This window comes from Copidosoma floridanum, unplaced genomic scaffold, assembly GCF_036245765.1.
Source record: "Copidosoma floridanum isolate Cflo_tuat_1 unplaced genomic scaffold, Cflo_Japanese_pri ptg000007l, whole genome shotgun sequence".
In the NCBI taxonomy this organism is placed as follows: domain Eukaryota; kingdom Metazoa; phylum Arthropoda; class Insecta; order Hymenoptera; family Encyrtidae; genus Copidosoma; species Copidosoma floridanum.
Genome location: NW_028321884.1, coordinates 8,786,273 through 8,806,584, shown reverse-complemented (window position 1 = coordinate 8,806,584; position 20,312 = coordinate 8,786,273). Strand labels below are relative to the sequence as shown.

The window sequence follows — 20,312 nt, the reverse complement described above, 5'->3', positions numbered from 1 at the left end:
ATGTGTATTTTTTTTTTTTTTTTTTTTTTTTTTTTTTATATATCTAGCAACATTCGGCAACAATACGCCAAACAGTTACATATTGCACTACGCTTTGACTACGCGCCATTCATTTTGAACTTGCATTTCAAGGGGAGGGGACTATTTTCAAGTGTGTAAAAGTACCATGGGAACAAAAACGAAGATCATACAAGGATGACGAAAAAAGCAATCGTTGGTACTAAAGCCTTTTTGTATAGATGTGTGATGAGCTCTCATGTATTCTTTTTCGGCGCACGTATAAGGATGCGGAGGATCACCGCAATTTATAGGTTGTTATTGGTGATCCATAATCATGTATTATGTATTACAAAATTGCGCACATGTGTTTCTTTTTTTTTTTTTTTTTTTTTTTTTTTTTTTTTTTTTTTTTTTTTTTTTTTTTTTAACAAGCGTCTTAAGTGTATCAGTCTGACAGGAAACAGGCGATTTATTTTACATAAATGTTGCCAGCTTTCTGAATTTTTTCAAAAGTCACTCGAACAATCAGTCTTTCTTTAGTTTTTACAAAAAAATAATGATCATACATGCAATGTCATTCCCACTTTTTTGTTAGATTTGTAAAATTCAACAAAAACGATTTTTATCTTTTTTATAAAAGTGAAAATGAGATTTTTTTAATGAATGCCAAGAATAATTGCTCGAGTGAAGCAAGCAAAATGGGATTCTAGCATCCACTTAAACGCAGATTGCATTACAAAGAATCGGAAAATTAAACAACGTGGCGCATTTTCACGCACATATATATGCAGCCCTTGAAGCACAATATCTTCGTTCCCAACAGTTACATATGCTATTTCCATGTTTTTTCGCGTTTAAGTTTGTCTAGACTTGACACGCGCGCACAGCACACAATTTTTTTCCCGACTTTTCGTTGATGCATTGATTCTATTGTTGTCTACTCGATTGCTCGTAGCAACCTTCACGACTGACGTATTTATCAGGGGTGAGAGATTATTTACTATTTCTTTCTTTCTTTTATGTCTTCTCTCATCGACACGGCTCTGCGAGTTCTGTACCACAGTTATGGCGCGAGCGCGTTCGAAAAAAATGCACGTCATGTGTGGATCGAGCACAGCTTCTCTGATAGGGGATACCATTTTCCAGAGCTTGAATATTCACAAGGATTTTGTGATATTGTTGAACAATCTCTTACCCCACCAAGATTCTAGATCAAATGGTTTGAAATCTGAAAAAATTTCAGTTAAACACTATTAAATGCCAATTTTTACTTGATACCTACAATTTGTGTATCTATTGTGTACCTTGTAATAAATGGTTTGGTTCTCCACTATTGTAATAAACTATTGTTTCTGAAATGAAACGATTAATATGAAATCCATTCCACTAAATGTAATGCATTGCACACTATGATTTGTTAAACTTTGTGAAAAAGTATATTATTTCTAGAACAAAATAAAATGCCTTACCATTGGAGGATGATTCATCAGAATCATCTGAAGATGAGCACTTTTGTCGGTCATTTATTTGATTCCAAGCTGAAATAAAAAAATTATGACTTAGAAAAATTATTTATTCTAAAGCTTTAAACTCTTTACTTACAATCGCAAACAAATCTAATTAGTTCCTCGTGTTGAGGTGTAATGGCTTCTTGTCTTTGTCTGTGCCTTTGTGAATTTGGTTTTAGTTTTCCATTTGTATAAAAAACTGGTTTTGGTACATTCCTACAGTGAAAAAGTTTTCATTCAAGATTTGTAAAATTTCTAAAAAAATATTATATTTTAATATTGAAAAAAGATAGTTACATGTTGGCCTTATCCTCTTCAGAAATATCTTCTTCAGGATCACTTTTACGTGTTAAGTCTCTCAAGTTTTCTAATCTTTCAAGATTCTGGTTTATTCCTATTACAAACAGAAAGAATTAGACAATACAATGCTAGAAAAAAAATTTCTTTTCAATGTTCAAACCACGCAATAAAATACAAGAATACTATATCCCCATAGCCACGCGGATCGTGAGCCCCAACGCACAAAGGGGAAAGATAAGAAAAAAAACCGGTGGTATTTTTAACACACATCCATCCACTGGCAAATACGTCGATGACAGATGTAATGTAATAATAGAAGGCCATTTTTTGTCTGTACTCGCCGCATAAGTACCTATGAGAAACGATCTTGCAATTGCATTATAGACGATTTCTACAACGTATGTTGGATAATGAACTAAATAAATACAAGTGTTTGTGAAAAAGTCATTCTTGGTGTAAATCAAAAATATTAAATAGATAGTTTAAATCGAGCAAAAAAATTAATTAGTAAATAAATAAAGACGAAAAAATTGCTGCATCATATAGCGCAACCGGAAAGAGTGAGAGCGAGTGTAGGTGTATAGGTATAGGTATTCACATAATATAAAAATAAGGCCCGACACTATATATACCAAAAACGTAACTGAAAAGCAGGTCTCACGAGGTAGGACCGCGTGCTCACCTCGTCGTGTCTTGGCGACGATCTTGCTCGGGCCCTTGGAGACCGTGTACATGATGTAATTTGGAATACGAGAAATATAATGATGCTGTCGGTCGACCCCCAGCTGAGTTCTATATACTCCCGGACCTTCTGCTTTAGCTGCTATATAATATTTTAATAAAAACACAATGTCTTGTCCTTTGGATGTGCTCTGCTCCGAAAATTGTTGTTTATCTCACTGTCCCTTGTGCGCTTTTCACATGTAAGTATAGGTATATACTTACAATTGTTAGCACTTTGCGTGTCTCTCTTCGAGAACTGATTGTAAGTATAGAGCTTTCAAGTTTCAACAAACCATGAGGTTGGATAAGAGAGGCCGCCTGCAATCCTTCTTCGCAACTGATAAATACAATGAAATGAACACGCGCACGACGATGGAAACGAAGACGAAGAAGCAGAAGGATGATGAAAATGAAAGAGATAAGGAGCAGTGCCGCGCTGCACTGTCTGCTCTCGAGAGACTCGCAACGCAACTCTCGCATCAAAAGTTATTAGGCACCTATAATATGTATAGTATAGTTATACTTATGTGTGCTGGATAGTCTTTGCCTTCTTGATGGAACTTGCAGCTTCCAGGAGTCACGGGGACTGGGAGCTTGGGACTAATATATATATATATTATTATGGAGTACTTAATTATAGGGTCATGAGTTTTCTTTTCATCAGATCAGATTTTTTCATCTTTTAGCTCTTGTCAGCTTATATGTCTTTATTTTCGGAGAGTGTAGTTGTTGATGCAAGGTTGCGGACGAGAGGGACGAGGGGCCGATGAGGATTACGTGATCACTGAACAAAAATATTGTATACACACACCTAATAATACGAAAGCTCGGTCACGACATCTACATAAGATTTGTTCGGGATAGCTTGGAGTAGCTCGGAGCGCTCCTTTTTTTTCTATAGTCAATGTTATAGATTCAATACATTGACTATAGAAAAAAGGAGCGCTCCGAGCTGCTCCAAGCTATCCCGAACAAATCTATTAAAACGCAGAAAAGTGCACAAAAAGACGTATATATATATACAAGTGTGCACGAAAGCGCGCACACAACAAGTTGCAAAGCAGACGGTTTCTATATTTCATTTACTTAAAAGAGCACAGCTTATAATTGTTACATCGTTAAGTACGTGGAAAAGAGAGCACGGTGTAAGATATACGTAAAGTTATGTGTAATAATTTTAGTAATTATACTACTAAGTATATTGAATTCGGAGCAATTGGAGCACCGATTTTTGTCTGCTCTTGCATATCCACAACAGATGGCGGCCATATTTAAAAATGTTCATTACTGAGGTGCTCATTGGTTGAAATCGAATCTGGCCGCTTAGGATTGGCTGCATCAATTTAAGCTGCACGATAGCACGCATGTCACCGGAGACCGGACACTGGACAGAATCCCCGCATGGGGGATTGCATGCAATGCATTTGTTTTGTTTGGGTTTTATTTATTAAATTTGTATGTATCTTCGTCAACATAAAATTTAAATTTTCCTCCCGATTTGTATGAAAAACGTTAATGGTAGACTGTCACTCGCTAAATAAATATAATCAACGAATAAAATTTACCAATGGTTTGCTTACAAATTATTGTTATTAATTTTTAACATGTCTCAATCATTACCGTCATAAAAATCCTCTACTCTAACAAATTGTGGATCGACGCATTTTATTTAACATAATTGGAACAATCATTTTTTACGATTAATTTCTTGCTCATGTTTGGAAGGCGAAAAATGACGAAATAATCGTCAATGTTTCCAATATGGCCATCTTAAAGAACGTTTCATTATAGTTTTAGACATTTTCCTGATTATGTAATTATGTCTAATAGAGGGGGATCCATGAGATGTCATACTATGAACGAACATATTAGTTTACTAACCGAAATTAAACGCGTTTTAGACATTTTATAAAGACGCGTGAAGCTATTTAATATCTATACGTGGAATGTAAAAAATAAAAAATTTGGGGTCGCTTTTCGAACACATACTTTTAATTTATATATTTGGCGCCTAGTCGAGCAGACGAAACTTTTTTCATTCAAACTTTTGTACTGTTAAATGTGAAAAATGTTTTGTTCTTAAATATAAAATTCAATTAGCTGATAGAAAATAGTAGGAGGGAATGGGGTAATACTATATGCTACAAAACTGTTGCTTAAACATGTTTTATCTTGTAAATATTTCCTCATTTTTGGTTTATATTTATTAAGTATTATCACACAATCCTATATACAAGAGTATATATAGGTACATAAATACAAGTCTATATTTATAATATCTCTATATGAAAAAAGTTCAATTAAATTCAATTTTGCCACGACACCGACGACCGACGACGGTGGGATCGTTTAACTTCAGTTCACTGAAAAAAATATTTTCGCACGTCAGGTCGCCTTCAAAAAAGCTGTCTGCTTTAGGACCTTGAAGCTTGCACTTAATTCAGTGATGGACTAACAAGATGTGCAATAAAGTTTCTTTAAATGATGTATATACTTCTATAGATTTGCAAAATAAATATGTAGTGTGCTGATTACTAAATTTACGAAGTTGATCGTTGTATGAATGCGTGTGTGTGTTGTGAATTTATGATGATGCAAAAGCACAGCAATCCGTAAGAGTAGACGACAACGACGAAAAAACGATAGAACAAGAATAGTAGAGTAAGAAAAAACAATAATGCATATGATTGCTGTACGACTTTACTAAAGTACTCATGAGAGGATATGTGCGCTTAATCTACAAAGTTCGATGCTCTTGACATTTTTAAGGTAAGTTTTTTTGGGGCCTTAACCTTAAAGTTGACACTTGCTAAAGAAAAAGATAGATATATAGCGCGAGAGAAAATATTTTAGTGACTAAGTACTGTACTTATCATTTTGATGATGTGTTAAAAAAATTTCGTAAATAAATGGTTGAAAGACAAAAACTTAGTGAGGCATGATAGCTAAATTTGCGTATTAAAAAAGTCGCTAATTTGTTAAATTTACTTTAGCTATGAAAGCACATCACTTCTCACTCTCTTCCTGAGTTGCATGGGCAGATTTAATTAATCAAAATTTTTTTTCCTAATTGATACGAGATTGAACTGAATGACATAACGATAATAAGATTTTTTTTAGAACTACTTAAAATCCAGTGAAATGCATGAGGATGAACAGCATCATCACTATATATCGTTTTTGACAACTAATTTTGATAAAATAAGTAAAGTTACCACCAGGAAACATAGTTATGGCTGCTGTAGAAGCAACCCCATTTATTCGCACCATAGAGTGGGACATGATGGACAAGACAAAGTTCTTTCCATTGAGCATGTTATCCACATTCTCAGTAAGAAGTTGCCTTTATCCACTTACAGTTATCAAGACGCGATTACAGATACAAAGAAGAAGCCATATGTACACAGGTATGAGCATTGATTTTTTTCATATATATTTGTACAATTTAAATATTTGGATACTTTGTGGTTGCTCGTAAACAGTACAGTTAGTTACTAATTACTTATATTTGTAACTTTACATTTTGAAAAATTTTTCTCTTTGTTCCAGGCATGATAGATGCTTACAAAAAAATTTACAAACTAGAGGGTTTCGCTGGCTTGTATCGTGGCTTTTGGATCAGCTCGATTCAAATAGTATCAGGAGTATTTTATGTTTCGACCTACGAAGGTGTACGACACTTGTTAAATCAAGAGCCTGTTACTGCCAAACTTGATTCTAGAATAAAGGCTCTCATTGGGGGTGGTTGTGCCAGTGTGGTAGGCCAGACTATAGTGGTCCCATTTGATGTACTAAGTCAACATTTAATGGTGCTTGGTGTTAGCTTTAATCATGGAAAGTTAGCCATAGATAAGGTGTGCTTTTTAAATCAAATAATGTTTCTGATTGGTGCTTTATCATTATTTGTTAATTTTATTACATTTTTCAGACAAGCATGAACCCTTTAGGAATAAATTTCGAATCTAAAAAATCAAGAACACAACTATCTGGAGAAATTATAAGATTAATTTATCACAGGGATGGCTTTCGCGGATTTTACCGGGGCTATGTCGCATCTTTATGTGCCTACGTTCCTAACAGCGCGCTATGGTGGGGGTTGTATACTACTTATCAAGGTAATGGCATATAGTTGATTGAGAAAACTTGAAAGTTTTACAAAAGTAGAATTTTTTAAGTTTTATTTTGTTTTGTTTTTTTCAACAGACGAGTTACTAAGAGTTCTTCCTGAGTGGGTGTCTCATTTACTGATTCAGTCAGTAGCAGGAACACTGGGTGGCTTTACAACGACAATAATAACGAATCCACTGGATGTCGTGAGAGCCAGGTTACAGGTACAAAGACTGGACAGCATGTACAATACGTTCAGGGTACTATGGCTTGAGGAAGGCTTACACATGTTTACCAAAGGACTCTCTGCACGGTTAGTGCAGTCGGCGTGCTTTAGTTTTTCAATTATCTTGGGCTATGAGACTATTAAGCGAGTAAGTATTCACGAAGAGTACAAAAACTACGTAAGATGGTAAATACTTTTCTGAGCTTACTCACATCCAATAAAAAAATTTTATTCTGGTACATTGCAGTGCATTACCAGAATATCATTCCATATAGAATTTTATTTGTTTGTTTAATATATCCTGTTAAATGAATTTATTTAATTTATATAATTAAATTTCGGATAGTATGCAATAAACTCGAGTTTTCATGTGCGTTATTCAAACAAAAAGTATTTTTATTTCAGTGCTTATGCGTTTTTATCGTGTATATATTACATTAATATGTTTATGTGTACTTATTGTAAAATATATGTATAGAAATGAATTTGTGTATTCCGTAAGTATATCTGTGCGTGTGTATTTCGTAATATTTTTACACGCGTATACTATCGATGTAAGTTTCACGCAAATAATAAATACGTAGACAAAAATGTGTCAAATTTGAATTACAAAATAATTCAAAGTTTCACTTATTTCGAATATAAAAATATCATTAAAAAACTAACGTAACATTATAGATTAAAGAAAAAATTTTCACGTATAAATAAATTTAAGTTCATCCTAAGTATGAATATTTTACCATTACTGTGATTCATTGTAAAAAATTTGATAAAAGTCAACATTGAAATAATTTTAAAGTAAATGTTTTAAGGATAGTCACTTAAAAGAATAGGAATATTTTTACGACAATATTCATCATTTATTGTCATGAAATATTTATTTTAATAGTTTTCAAGTTTAATTTTATAAATACAAATTTGAACACTAAAGTATTAGTTTTTTTAATTTCATTTTTTTTTTTAATTTATTTATTTATTTATATATTTCAAAAATACCATTCGGTATAATTTGTCGTGTGGTGAAATTTTATTTTTTAAAGAAAAACCTTGTATACATTCACATAACTTGAACCACATCTCCTTTAAATTTATTATTTCAATCCTGCAATAATTGCAACAGCTACTGTCGATGATTTTTCATTATACATCTAGGTACACTAAAAATACATTTCATCTCCTACGGAGATTATTACAAAATTAATGTTTCCATTTTAAAATATTTCATAGAATCAAGTAAGAGTAGTACCAACTACCAAGTAATAAGTACTTTTATGTTTAAAGCATAATAATTTTATCATTTTCTTACTCGTTCTTTAATCACATGACAAAAAATAATACAATCGTATGTTACTTATTTATTAAATTATATTCAGCATCTCTTTATATATTATTCTCTTTTATAGATTCAACAAATAAAATGAATAGATTTATTCAACGAATATTAAAAAAAATTACACTGAATCAGCATTTGTTGATTTATCATCCTCAATCAAAAGTGGTAACAATATATATTATCAAATAATTTTTTGACGTGAATAACTAGAAAAAATGCCAGAGAAATGCCAAAAGAAGCTGCATTCAGAATTTTTTTTTTTTCTAATGACAATCTTAAGATTAAAGTGATATTTACATCTCAGAATCAAAGTAAATAACGTTTTTCACAATTTACATAGTACAAATTAGAAATCATAAATTTTTGTGTTATTTTAACGTAAAAATTTGTTTTAAACGTTTTGTTACTTTAATTCTTAGCTGATTAAATATTTCTTAACAAAAAAAAATACTGCTATAACTAAAAATTGTTGAAAAAGAATTTGCACATCTTTCTAAACAGCTTACTTACTATGATTTTAAAATTTTTATAGGATAAATAACATGTTTTATTCAACTACGCATCTGTTCTTGTAGTTTTTGACTAGAGGTTAGAATTAATAAATCGAAATAAAAAATCAACTTGTACATGGCCAATTAAAATTCATTGTTATATTGTAGATTTTCGTCTGAGTAAATTTTTTTTTACTCAAAAATGATGGCATATTTAATAAATTATGCGCGGAGAAAAAAAGCCATTTAATGATCATGCATAAAAAAGTAAAATATAAATTTTCAAAAACTGATAAATTATCTACAACTATTTGGTAACTTAATTATGGCTGCCGTGCAAAAAACAACACATTAAAAACTCTTATCTTTAATCAAAAATATTAAACGCGATATTAAAGACATCAAGTTCTTGATGTTAAGAAGTAGCAATTCATTATGTACACAGATAAATTCTTTTTTCAAATTTGGTTTTCATTTAACCATTTCTGCCGTTCTTTTTTTCACCACGCATTAGAAATTTTGATACGATAGTGTACAACATTTTGGTATTACCCTTTCCTGCCAAAATATCAGTTATACTTTAACACCAGTTGTAGGATACTTAATGCTGGCTGAATATATCTTAAAACTAATAGTCAATTGATGAGGAATAAGCCCTAGCTAGAAATTTTATCCATGAAACCACGTTATAAGTTCCTTAGTAGTGTTTTCTTCTCGCTAACAAAATTTGAGACAGGTGATTTTATCCTATGTTTGCATAGTAATTATTTCGTTGAACTTATGATAAAATAAGCAAAGTAAGAAGAAATGACGTTTAAAAAATAAAAGTTAAAATTATCTTACTTTTGAACTTATACTTACTCATTGACTTAATCACTTTAAAACTTAACTACTTAGATAACGTATGCCACAATGCTCGTTTTTCTTGAATAGAAAATTAGAAGGAAAACAGAAATGTGGAGAAAAAAAATTTTTTTGCATAGTGCACACAATCCTATGATACCAAGAGATACAAATAAATGAAAACATGACAGAGTCAAAGTTGTAGGCACCCACTTAAAGAGCAAACAGGGACTTCTCCTCCTTCTCCTTGTCAATTTGACGCTGCACTGTTCCCGTAGAGCTGCCGCTTGTTGCTGCTGCAGTAACCTGGCTACCACTATTACTCGAAATCATCTCACTGGCCACGGCAGCGGTGCGCTCTGCCAGGAATCGTTCGAACTCTGACGATGTCAACGTTTTATCCGACTACATGAAAGACACGGAATAATCAATAAGTCACTTTTTTCAAACGATACTTCGTAAACTTTTTTAAACTGCTTACGAGCTTACCGAATTTTTCGAGCGAGCTCCGGTGGATTCCATTCCCTCGTCTTGCCTGAAAATTTAAGGATATTAAATGTTTAGCTTTTAAAAAATAACGAAGCCCTTGACGAATTCAATTTCACCTGTTTTTTGTGGCGTCGAAACTTGCAGTTCGCGATTGTGCAAACGCGTCGAACTCATCTTTCTCATCCTTTCGTCGCAATTTTTCATCTCCTTTGTCATCTCCTAGTTCTGTAACATATACGTGGCCCATTAATGATTGAAAAAAAAGTGAAATATTTTTACAGTAATTAACAGAGTAAACAAAAAAGTGCCTTGACAATATATATTGTAATACATACTGAGGTCAGACATTGCACTGATGGGCAGAGCCACCGCCCCTGCAGCCTCAGCTTCATCGTCCGAAAGATCGATGAGCGAATCCCCAGCCTCAAGTTTTTTTTGGTGAGCAGCTGAAGATGAGGATGCTGGTGCAGGTCCAATTGCCTGAGCTACCAGGGCACTCGCAGTCGGCGCCTGCGTGTTCTTGGCGAAGCGGCTGTACCGTAGAAACAGGTTGTTCATCTCATCATTGATTTGCAACAGCTCAGCAGTGAGTTCATCGTGTGCCAGTTTGCCTATCAGGTCGACCACGCGTTCCTGCATTGCCTTGCAGGTGTTGTGTAGTTCCTACGATTTTGGAATGAAAAATTGTCATTAAAGAGTATAATTTAATAAGGTGTAAAAATTTTCTCCTAAAGTACCAAGACTTGATGTCGGTAAAATATACTTTTATTTTATGCCGAAACACATTTATAATGATGAAGCGCGAGAGTTCAGTATTTGAGAGTTAAGCTAAGTCGAAATGTTGCATGAAAAAAAAAAAAAATTTCTTCTGATTTCAATGTTGACAAAAACTGCAAATTAGTAACGAGAGGGGAAAAAATAAATACAAAGAGGATTTTTTTTTCTCATCCGCTCTACAAGTGTACAAATTATCGCGAGAGTCACATTTAACAGCATTGTTCTAAAAACATTATTCAAAAGGCTCCTTTATGACTGTGCTAATACTTTCTCACGCATCGTTGTATTGTTTACACAACAGTAGACAGTAAACAAAAAAGGCATTGTAGTGGTGAAATTATTGCAAAGTACGATTCGTTAAAATAAAATAAAAAAAGCAAAAGAAACTTTAATCTCAATTGACGGCTTTAACTTCCTAAAAACAACAAAACTGACCGTGAGCAGCTCAAGGTCCTCGGCGAGCAACCGATCCGTTTGCTTCTCTTGAGGATTGACACCGGTCGAACAGGCGGCGGCCAACATCTCCGAGAAGACGCGCATGTTGCAGTGCACCAAGTCAAGCTCGCTGCGTAACTTGGCCATTTGTTGATCGTTGAGAGCTATCAGCTGACCAGCGCGGCAGCCCAACACTGGGCCGGGCTCGTTATGCTGGATGGGACCGGGCGAGGCCGAGGTGGTAGCCGCCGTGGCCCCGGCTGCCGCTACCGCGCCTTGACTCGCTGCGTCGACCTCTGGCACACTCTGCTCGACAGTAACACATTGTTGATCAATAATAATACCAATACCAGGTGCAAGTACGCGTTAGGCGTATTATTTGATTGTTATATTGATTGAGTGACGTTTTGTTTTTTGGCTGCCTACTCGAAAGTCAAATGTTTCGAGAGCTCTTGAAGTATTTTTGTGACAGAATTTCAGTGATTAGATAAAAAAAGAAAAGAAGACGCATCATGACACGGTGTAAAGAGGATTTTCTAACTTTTTTGAACGCTAGACATCGACATAGTAAATATTAAAAAACACCTGCTGAGAACCCTGTTTACATTAAGCAGCTACTTAGACGATTTTATCATTTCTTCATTCGTACCAATATCGCATGTTTTAAAAACTGTGAGTACATGAAAAAAAAAAAAAAAAAAAAAAAAATTCTGATCAACTTTTCATCGTTAATGAAATGACGTATTTAATTAAAAAAATTATGTTACATAATTCCTAAAATGGCACACACAATGTACATAAAAGCGTAAAAAAGAATTTTTTTATTGTATATTTCAACATGATGTAAGTAAAGTATCATAATCAAACGTTAGGTTGTCTTATGTATTTGAAACCGAGTAAGTATGGACGTATCGGATTACTTGAATACGTCTGTCAGTATAGAATATTGTTATGATGTTGACAACTATTCACAATTAACACTTTTCAATGCCTTAACTCGGGAAAAAGTGTTAATTTGTTTAAAAATTTTTAATAATAATAGCCAATATCGGAGTTTATAGACAATAATTAAAATTAAAAAAAAAGAAAAGAAAAAATGAAATTAACATATTTCATAATATATCGTAATAATTCGAAACCATACGAAATTGTAATTGTTAAGGGTAAATTTTTATTTCCTAAATTCATGGTGAAGCCACGAATGATATATTAATAAAATGAATAACTTTCTCACCCTTTCAGGAGTTATGATTGGTGCCATTGCATCCAAGTCTGTCATTGGAAATTCGATTCCTTTGCTTTTGAGTTCTTGATAAACTTGTACAACACCCTGTGCGTGAGGCTGGCCTTTAAATGTGTCTGCCCAGGTCTGTATCAGATTTAATACTTTCTCTTGCACAGCGGTTGGAGGTTCGTTCTTTGGTCCTATCAACTTTACCAGCTCTGATACGAATTCTCTCGTAAATACCTGTGCATGGAAACGTTTACCACAATTTTTTACACAAGTTTCTAGTACCTGTAACCAAAGTAATGACAACAAATGATCAAAATATGCAAAAAAGAGCAACATAATCATCCATAAAAATCAAAAGCTTACAGTAAGCGTGTACATGACAACAGTGTAATTTTTGCCAGCAGCCTGGTTAAGCCTGCGTTTAATGGCTTTAACAGCGCTCGTAGGTTCCGACTCATTGATGATGTCACATATTTCTATATTAAGTGCCCAGTTTTCGCTTGGTAGATTGGCATCAGTGGCTTGCTCTGAAGGAATCCAATTAAGTATTCATTAGATAAATGGGCATGTTATTCATGCTGTAGAATATATTCATCTAGTGCACTCACCTATCTTCTGGCCCACTGGTGTGCTGAAGGGATTGGTAACGTTGACTCCAAAGAACGACATGTTTGACGTACGTGTACCGTTGTTACATAGAAAGTCCAAACACGGCACTGGGAATCAATCGGCTACCCGAAAACTTTTGGACAATTAACAATGGAGTTATAACAAATAATAACGTATATACACAATTAAAAGAGCTCACTAAAAGGAGCACAACAACGTGATTAACAACAATAACAACAACAGTGTCAAAAAAAAAACAATATAACGATAACCCCGCCCCGGAATAATAACGCGTTCTCGACACCTGCGACTTTAGGTGTATGTACAGTAACAAATCGACCGTAACTTAACGTAATGGCCTCTCCTCTCTGCTGCTGCTGCTCTATATAGATTTTGGTTCGTCGAGCAAGCAAACGTCACCTCCGCGATAACAACTAATTATTCGGGCCCTGTGTATAGGTAAAAGAATATTAAAAGGTGATCGTTGCGGTGTAGCGGGCCAATATATACCTAACAACACAAAACAAGAAGTCCTTGCTGCTCCCTACAGTCCCTATCCTCGGCTCGTGTGCTCTAGATCCAGAGTGGCAGAGTATCCAGACCCGTACCCAGTGTCTATTTGTTTTCAGCTGTACTATGGCTACACTCTTGCACTAACACAGCACCCACCACGCACCTCCACTACTTATATACCACTTCCTCCTCGTATTCCTCTGCAAGGCTGCACTCTGCACTCTGCACTTCTGCAGTACGACACAGTGACAGCACACGGCACACACCTGTACGTAGTACTTATTACCTATCCTTATTCCTCTTCCTCACCACACCAATTGTACATGGATATTTACCTACTCTCAAACTGAACTCGGTCTTTTCTCAAATCAAACACTAGTAATTGTCTGAGATAAGTATAGATATAGGTATAAGTAAGTATAAATGATTCGGGGGTGTCGATTTGCGACCTGCTTCAGATCCCCTTGATACGGTTTCCTCTCCTTCTGAGCCTCGAGAGAAATACAAACATATGCCTTATTACACGACGGATAAGTATGTAGAAGATTGTCAATGTCAACGTACGTGCATAAATTCACTGACATATAAGTACAAGTAGAAGATAAGAATCAGGTCAGGTCTCAGGTCTGCACTGCATCGCATCACCATTCACCAACAACATTCAACGATTCAACCTCAGATGGGATCCTGGAACTCAACGTCATTTGTTGTAGGTATATACCTACGTGTGGCACAGCTGATTTCTACGAGCCCTACCATATATTATATTATAACGATTACACGTATTTTTGTATAATTATATACACCCACATGCGTATAGATACTATCTAACTACTTATAATTGTAGTACTTATAAAACGTTAATTTATATTCTGTCATGTAACAATATGGGTGGTGGTGGTGGGTGGCCGCCGCGCAGCAGAAGTTGATTGTTGATCTGATGTATCGTCTGCTGGCACTTTTAAGTATATATATGTGCTCCTCCCATCAATGTGCAAATTCCAATGTTTTCGTTTAGTTTTGACCTTTAACTTTTTGCTCCAAAATTCCAAAACTTTCATATATAACAAAATAAGATGACGTATCTCCCCACACACGCGATTGGACGATTTGCTGTGTGCGCGTTCTTAAGCAAAACGCGCGACAAATTTAAATGACTACAGTGAGCTTGCAAGCACGTCTATATAAATATCATCGACACACACAAGCACGAGCTATTACATGGGACTGGGACAATGTAACGCGCAAGAAATGGACTGCTCTTTCTTTTTCACTCTACCCTAGGCGCGACGATATTTTCTTGAAATTAGTTACGTTACAGTTATCAAAGAAATTATGCTCGTTTACACGCGTAAACGAGAAGCTCGCGTGGATAATGGACGTATCTGCAGGCATCGATCGAACAACGTTAACCGTATCATGTATTACTCACATTACATGAACACCTGCTTCTCTGAGTAATAAAAAGTGGGTTTCCCAGGCAACGGTCCCAAACACACTTGCACTCACGGAAATACAATTGTCAACCACCCACCCGCAGACCATTGTGTATACTCGCATGTCTTCGCAATAGATAAAAAAAAAAAATAATAAATAAAATGCAACAGAACAACAATTACGAGCCGAAAAAGCACACCATCGTGACAAAGGAGCTGCTGCTGACGTCGGCGAACGAGCAACAGTCGCCGAAACGCCGACGCCGCGTAATTACCGATCTCGCCGATGTCCACGAGATTCGCCTCGAGTACCTGAGTGAGCACTTGCTTTTGTTTCTCCCTCGCGCTCGATTGTTCCCACTGTGCATGACTTTTTTTTTTGTTTTTTTCGAACACCGACAACAGATTCGAAATCCCAACAATGTTGTCGCCAGGTTTTTAATTTCCCAACGGTTTTATGCAGACATCCTCCAGATCACCTGCCTGTGGCCCCTGTCCAACCTGGTCAAGCTCAAACTGAACAACAACGCCATCGAGAAGATCGAGAACCTCGACAGCCTCGTCCACTTGTGCGAGCTCGATCTGTCGTTCAACCGCATAAGGGTCATCGAGAATCTGGAAGCTCTGACCAACATTCGCGTGCTGTCGTTCTACGACAACGAGATAGAGGTAGTCCAGGGGATCGAGCACATGCAGAACCTCGCGATCCTCAGCCTCGGCAAGAACAACATCTCCGACACCGAGACCCACGTGAGTATGCAACATATTTATGTTTGTACAACGTATATTTTATATTTTCACCATCGCTAAATAAAACCATATGTGTGTCCCCTGCGCCCAGGTGTTGTACTTGCGGAAGCTCAAGGGACTCCGGAGCTTGCAGATGCTGGGCAATCCGTGCGCCAAGAAAAACGGATACGCAAGTTACTTGATGGCTTTCGTGCCGCAGCTCGTCTATTACGGCTACAAAATGATTTCGGACCAGGAGAGAGCCGAGGCTGCCGAGGAGCACTGGTACAGGAATATATACATCGATATACTCACGTTGCACAGTTTTTTTTTTTTTTTTTTTTTTTTTCCTCTCTTTTTTTTTATCATCAAGTATCCGTTAATCGTAAGTAGTACGTGCTTATTAGAGATGTGTCAGTCGGGCGCTTTCAGAACTGCAGGAGGCCGAGTCGAAGAAACGGAAGGAGGTGGACGCCGCGAGGCTCGAGGAGGAGAAGATAGCCCAGCAGGCGCTCTCCTACGTCGAGTACTTGGACGAGGACAGTCTCTTCCGGATGATGTTCAGCCAGGACGAGGGTACGGCTTTGACATTGATAATTGACGATGATGGATGTTGAGCGCATAATGTGGACATTGCTTGACGATATCACGTGTATCACACGATGTATGTAGACGGGAAGAAATTGGCGCGTCTGAATCAAGGGACCGAGGCAGCTTACGAGCAGTACAGGCAGCGCTTCGCCGCGATAAGCCACGCTCTGTACGAGCTGGGGTTGAAGGAGGAGAAACTCAGACGCGAGGAGATCAAGGCTTTGGACGGTGTCTTCGACGAAGTGCTCACCACTACGACCAACAAAGCTCGCGCGTCGGTTATTCCTGATCACATTATACATAAAATTACGATATTTTATACATATACATATTGCATCATTGGTTGGAAGCTTTGTGTGTAAGATGTAAATTTTTGTTTTTATTAGGGTACTGAACAGCGTCCAGGGCAAGAGGACGGAGATCACGGTCAGAGTGACGCAGATGTTGCGCGAGGCCGCCCTGGTCGCGGACGACGCGGACATTGACGACGACGCCATAGATGAGATCGACAAGCTAGCGAGGCACTTGGCTTGGGAGTTCGGGGAGTACGTGCACGGTGTCTGGTCGAAGCTTTTGCACGAGGAGACGGTCGTTCACGAGCAGATCGAGGTATGTACGTTATAATTATATACATCGCATGTTTGAAAATTCTTTTGTTTATTGTTTTGTCGTCCAACTGCTCCTGGACAGGAGATGAGTAGAATATTCGAAGCCAACTTGAACGACATGGTCACGGCTTTTCTCGAGGTAGCTCAGGATCATTTTGCGCAGCTCCGAAGCTTCGAGACCGAGTACAGCGACAATTTGATGCCAATGGTGGTCGTTTATCTCAATGGCCTCGAGGACCATAAGAAATCGCCCTTTGAACTAGAGATTTCGGAGGACAAGGAGGCGCTCAACAATTGCCTACAAGGCTCGCATTTTATGCACCTCCAGGTCGTTGACGCAACATCGTTTATTGTATATTATTTTTAGTGTAATTTGATAATTAATGGTTGGATGAATATTTTAGATCATTGATGACCGTCAGGATCGAATGGTCACGAGGTTGAAGGAGTGGAAAACGAGATTTCTCAACAATTTGGTGGAGTACGTTTTGTTGAACTTTGTCCTGGATTGATTTGTAGTTGTTTGACGTTTGGTTAAACGCATGTATTTCGTTGTCACTAGTGACGAGACCAGCAGAAACAGGAATCGGATTCTGGAAATAACGCACTTTCTCAATTACCACAAAGAGAATGCGACCGTGGCTAAACTGCTGGGCCAGCAGGAGGAGATAGGAGAAAAAGAAAGTGAGTTTACGGTGACGAGTAGCGAAGCCGAAAAGTATGATCTGCACTCCGACGAAGAGGATTATTGATCGCGACTTTTGGATTTTCTTTTTCAAAGATCTCGAAATAAATTGATATTTAAATGTATATTTTTGTTTTAAATATATTTTTATACTTTTTTAACAATAACTTGCTTGAAAATATACATTTTTAGAAAACAGTAAAAACGTTTTTGGAATTAAATTTTCCAATATATTACATTCTATGTTATATAAAAATATGAAAAATATCATTTGATTCGATAAATTCATTTGGAAGACTTTACTTTTAGAGCTTGTAAATATTTATCAAGACCATCTTGGACCTGTGGCAGTTGCACAAAGTTTAAGAAAATTGTTGAATCCCAATCGCGATTTTTTTCGAGCCATTCAAGTGTTTTTTTTCTCAAACTTAATTTGGTTGCCTCTCTCGCCTCCCCTGATAATTTTATTTAAATTACTTTAAATGATTTTAAGTTGACAAGAAGATAAGAATTTAATTTACGTATAAGTTTGCTTACTTGAAATTTTAGCATAACTGGAAATATACTTTTCACACTTTGCAATAGTATCATTTTTGTCAGAGGCAATTTCGTCAATCAGCCCAATTTTAAGAGCATCTTGTGGTTTAAAAAGACTTCCTCTGTTGTTTTAAAATACCACAGTTAATTCTACTTAATTAGATTGCATTACTTATAATTCAACTCACCTCATAAGTGCTAGTTCTGTCTGTCTATATCCTATTGCTGCTATCATGGAATCTTGAAACCATTTTGGAGCAACAATTCCTAACTTGGTTTCGTTTAGTCCTATGGTGTGCTCTCCTTGGGCCATTACTCTGTATTCACATGATAATGCCAGTAAACAGCCTCCAGCAGGACTAGCACCCTAAAGAATTAATTTTAATTTAATTGAGCCCTCAAAATAACATGTGTATCCTCAAAACTTTGTTATCTAAAAAATTCACATTGATAGCTGCAGCTGCTGGAATGCCTAATCCATACAGGGTCAGCCACAAGTCTTGCAGAGCATGCCAAAACTCGGTGCACCTTTTGATTTCTGGCCTGTGCATCTCCATGATATCCAGGCCAGCTGAAAAAACAGGTAGAGTCGACGTGAGAATCACTCCTCTTGAATTTTTATCAACTGCATTTTCCAAAGCCTTTCTCAGTTCTACGCACATTTCCAAGTTCAAACTGTTGACTGGTGGCCTTGACATGGATATAGTTGTGATTCCTGTGTATAAGTTTGATGAGTTTTGTAAATAATTTCATGTCTCAGCTTATCAGTCAATTAATTTGACAGACCACCAGAGGCGATTAAAAATAAACAACGTAAAATACTTGCCATTGCTTTCATTTTCTGAAACCTCGACAATCGGACCTTTTGCTGATTTCGTGGTCTCATTACGACGCAAGTGGATGCTGGTCCTTGTTTTTGTGAATAGCAGAGCCGAGGCTCGCTTCAGCAAAGACAGACTTGCCATTCCAATGAATTATTTATAGAAATTATAGAAATAAGAAGCGACGATCTGAAACAGATTGATTAACAAATTAATTGCTTTATTTAATGCTTAACACACGAATACGTCTGTGTTGATATATAGGTATACTTCTTTGAAAGAAGTTCTTTCTCCAGCAGACAGATTTAAGATTGGAACGACGAATGGAAAATGAACGAACGCGAATTGCGATTTATTTTACTATATATGCGTGTGATGTAAATGCATATCTATATACATGACAGTGGTAATAATTTCTTTTTTTGTATGACGCATCGCGTTGGCGCACGTTTTTATCACGAAAGCGCGCACACAACAAGTTGCAAAGCAGACGGTTTCTATATGTTATCTACTCAAGTACAGCTTATAATTAATGTTTGTTACATCGTCATGTGGGATTGTGGGAAACAGATTTGTTCAATACATATTAACTTTATACATATATTTACTTTGGATTTTATCATTCTGGTAAAGAGAGCACGGTGTAAGATATACATGAAGTTATGTGTGGTAATTATAGTAAAAGTTATCACTATACATAAGTATAGTATAGTAGTGCCATGTGGTCGATTTTATTAAACTATATAAGTATAATATCTATACTTTTGGGGGTAAATTTTCGGATAGAAGATAAATTAAAAACTTGCCGCAAATAGCTCAAACCTCGCCAATTTTTTGTTTTATATCGAAACCATTAGTTGCGGCTGGTTTATTATCAATTACAAGGCTATACTGTAAGTTGTAATAATTTGGATCAGCGCCATCTAGCGTTGCGGATTTCTGAACTAAAAAGTGGCCCTAAACTTTTGAACCAGAGCTTTAGCGCGTAGAGCCATTTAGTCAATTATAAACCAGCCGCAACTGATCATATAGTTATAAAATAAAAAAATAATGATACATGTGTTTTTGGCGGCAAGTTAACAATCTATTTTTACCAAAAAATCGACCTCCTATGCATTTACACTATTGAAGATAAATTTTTGAGCATAAGATAAATTGTTACCTTGCCGCCAAAAACACATGTATTGTTATTTTTTTATTTTATAGCTTCATCATGAGTTGCGGCTGGTTTATGATTTACTAAATAGCTTTAATCCTGATTGCTCTGATTCAGAATTTTAGGAGCCACTTTTGGCCAAAAAATAAAGACCGCTAGAT

At 36.2% G+C, this 20,312-nt stretch overlaps 5 protein-coding genes across 9 annotated transcripts; 2 read left to right on the top strand and 3 right to left on the bottom strand.

The window, feature by feature from the left end:
• Positions 1-34: 34 nt before the first annotated feature.
• Positions 35-3,302, bottom strand: LOC106647518 (MAPK regulated corepressor interacting protein 2). 2 transcript variants are annotated; one of them, XM_014363952.2, is made up of 7 exons: positions 2,754-3,302; positions 2,491-2,680; positions 1,806-1,902; positions 1,603-1,724; positions 1,470-1,538; positions 1,305-1,352; positions 35-1,228 (listed from the first exon to the last, which is right to left on the bottom strand). In XM_014363952.2, exons 1-7 carry the CDS (start codon positions 3,009-3,011, stop codon positions 1,158-1,160), a joined length of 855 nt encoding a protein of 284 aa, XP_014219438.2. In that variant the 5' UTR covers positions 3,012-3,302; the 3' UTR covers positions 35-1,157. The 2 variants fall into 2 exon arrangements, with proteins under 2 accessions (XP_014219438.2, XP_089444684.1); XM_089588558.1 differs by having other exon boundaries at positions 2,491-3,302.
• Positions 3,303-4,813: 1,511 nt separating this feature from the next.
• Positions 4,814-7,275, top strand: LOC106647559 (solute carrier family 25 member 44). 2 transcript variants are annotated; one of them, XM_089588672.1, is made up of 5 exons: positions 4,814-5,300; positions 5,652-5,938; positions 6,081-6,385; positions 6,460-6,646; positions 6,735-7,275. In XM_089588672.1, exons 2-5 carry the CDS (start codon positions 5,764-5,766, stop codon positions 7,052-7,054), a joined length of 987 nt encoding a protein of 328 aa, XP_089444798.1. In that variant the 5' UTR covers positions 4,814-5,300; positions 5,652-5,763; the 3' UTR covers positions 7,055-7,275. The 2 variants fall into 2 exon arrangements, with proteins under 2 accessions (XP_089444798.1, XP_014219495.1); XM_014364009.2 differs by having other exon boundaries at positions 5,641-5,938.
• On the bottom strand, positions 7,274-14,463 carry LOC106647488 (target of Myb1 membrane trafficking protein). Of its 3 annotated transcripts, none has more exons than XM_089588671.1 (9): positions 14,439-14,463; positions 13,075-13,208; positions 12,830-12,993; positions 12,467-12,748; positions 11,233-11,538; positions 10,356-10,683; positions 10,137-10,245; positions 10,021-10,066; positions 7,274-9,936 (listed from the first exon to the last, which is right to left on the bottom strand). In XM_089588671.1, exons 2-9 carry the CDS (start codon positions 13,133-13,135, stop codon positions 9,745-9,747), a joined length of 1,488 nt encoding a protein of 495 aa, XP_089444797.1. In that variant the 5' UTR covers positions 13,136-13,208; positions 14,439-14,463; the 3' UTR covers positions 7,274-9,744. The 3 variants fall into 3 exon arrangements, with proteins under 3 accessions (XP_089444797.1, XP_014219391.2, XP_014219390.2); XM_014363905.3 differs by lacking the exon at positions 14,439-14,463 and adding an exon at positions 13,769-13,790; XM_014363904.3 differs by lacking the exon at positions 14,439-14,463 and adding an exon at positions 13,586-13,758 and having other exon boundaries at positions 13,075-13,524.
• On the top strand, positions 13,894-17,704 carry LOC106647463 (dynein regulatory complex subunit 3). The gene is made up of 10 exons (XM_089588670.1): positions 13,894-14,297; positions 15,196-15,340; positions 15,488-15,774; positions 15,866-16,038; positions 16,172-16,329; positions 16,426-16,618; positions 16,731-16,953; positions 17,035-17,280; positions 17,357-17,433; positions 17,515-17,704. Exons 1-10 carry the CDS (start codon positions 14,268-14,270, stop codon positions 17,702-17,704), a joined length of 1,722 nt encoding a protein of 573 aa, XP_089444796.1. The 5' UTR covers positions 13,894-14,267.
• Positions 17,705-17,752: 48 nt separating this feature from the next.
• Positions 17,753-19,413, bottom strand: LOC106647540 (enoyl-CoA delta isomerase 1, mitochondrial). The gene is made up of 6 exons (XM_089588673.1): positions 19,266-19,413; positions 19,001-19,184; positions 18,621-18,889; positions 18,363-18,541; positions 18,175-18,296; positions 17,753-18,092 (listed from the first exon to the last, which is right to left on the bottom strand). The coding sequence occupies exons 2-6, from the start codon at positions 19,137-19,139 to the stop codon at positions 17,923-17,925; spliced, it is 879 nt and encodes a 292-aa protein (XP_089444799.1). The 5' UTR covers positions 19,140-19,184; positions 19,266-19,413; the 3' UTR covers positions 17,753-17,922.
• Between the last annotated feature and the right edge of the window lie 899 nt (positions 19,414-20,312).

Bases quoted from the DNA above. Each gene is read 5' to 3' on its own strand.
- LOC106647518 (XM_014363952.2), bottom strand. From the start codon at position 3,011: ATGCGAGAGTTGCGTTGCGAGTCTCTCGAGAGCAGACAGTGCAGCGCG. The intron at 1,353-1,469 runs GTAAGGCATTTT...GTTTCATTTCAG, and splicing joins TGATGAATCATCCTCCAATG to AAACAATAGTTTATTACAAT. The intron at 1,229-1,304 runs GTACACAATAGA...AAATTTTTTCAG, and splicing joins ACCAAACCATTTATTACAAG to ATTTCAAACCATTTGATCTA.
- LOC106647559 (XM_089588672.1), top strand. From the start codon at position 5,764: ATGGCTGCTGTAGAAGCAACCCCATTTATTCGCACCATAGAGTGGGAC. The intron at 5,939-6,080 runs GTATGAGCATTG...TCTTTGTTCCAG, and splicing joins AAGAAGCCATATGTACACAG to GCATGATAGATGCTTACAAA. The intron at 6,647-6,734 runs GTAATGGCATAT...TTTTTTCAACAG, and splicing joins GTTGTATACTACTTATCAAG to ACGAGTTACTAAGAGTTCTT.
- LOC106647488 (XM_089588671.1), bottom strand. From the start codon at position 13,135: ATGTCGTTCTTTGGAGTCAACGTTACCAATCCCTTCAGCACACCAGTG. The intron at 12,994-13,074 runs GTGAGTGCACTA...GGATTCCTTCAG, and splicing joins ACCAGTGGGCCAGAAGATAG to AGCAAGCCACTGATGCCAAT. The intron at 12,749-12,829 runs GTAAGCTTTTGA...CTTTGGTTACAG, and splicing joins TTGTCATGTACACGCTTACT to GTACTAGAAACTTGTGTAAA.
- LOC106647463 (XM_089588670.1), top strand. From the start codon at position 14,268: ATGGGATCCTGGAACTCAACGTCATTTGTT. The intron at 15,775-15,865 runs GTGAGTATGCAA...CCCTGCGCCCAG, and splicing joins TCTCCGACACCGAGACCCAC to GTGTTGTACTTGCGGAAGCT. The intron at 17,434-17,514 runs GTACGTTTTGTT...CGTTGTCACTAG, and splicing joins TTTCTCAACAATTTGGTGGA to TGACGAGACCAGCAGAAACA.
- LOC106647540 (XM_089588673.1), bottom strand. From the start codon at position 19,139: ATGGCAAGTCTGTCTTTGCTGAAGCGAGCCTCGGCTCTGCTATTCACA. The intron at 18,890-19,000 runs GCAAGTATTTTA...ACTTATACACAG, and splicing joins TTCAGAAAATGAAAGCAATG to GAATCACAACTATATCCATG. The intron at 18,093-18,174 runs GTAAGCAAACTT...TAAAATTATCAG, and splicing joins CAGTTATGCTAAAATTTCAA to GGGAGGCGAGAGAGGCAACC.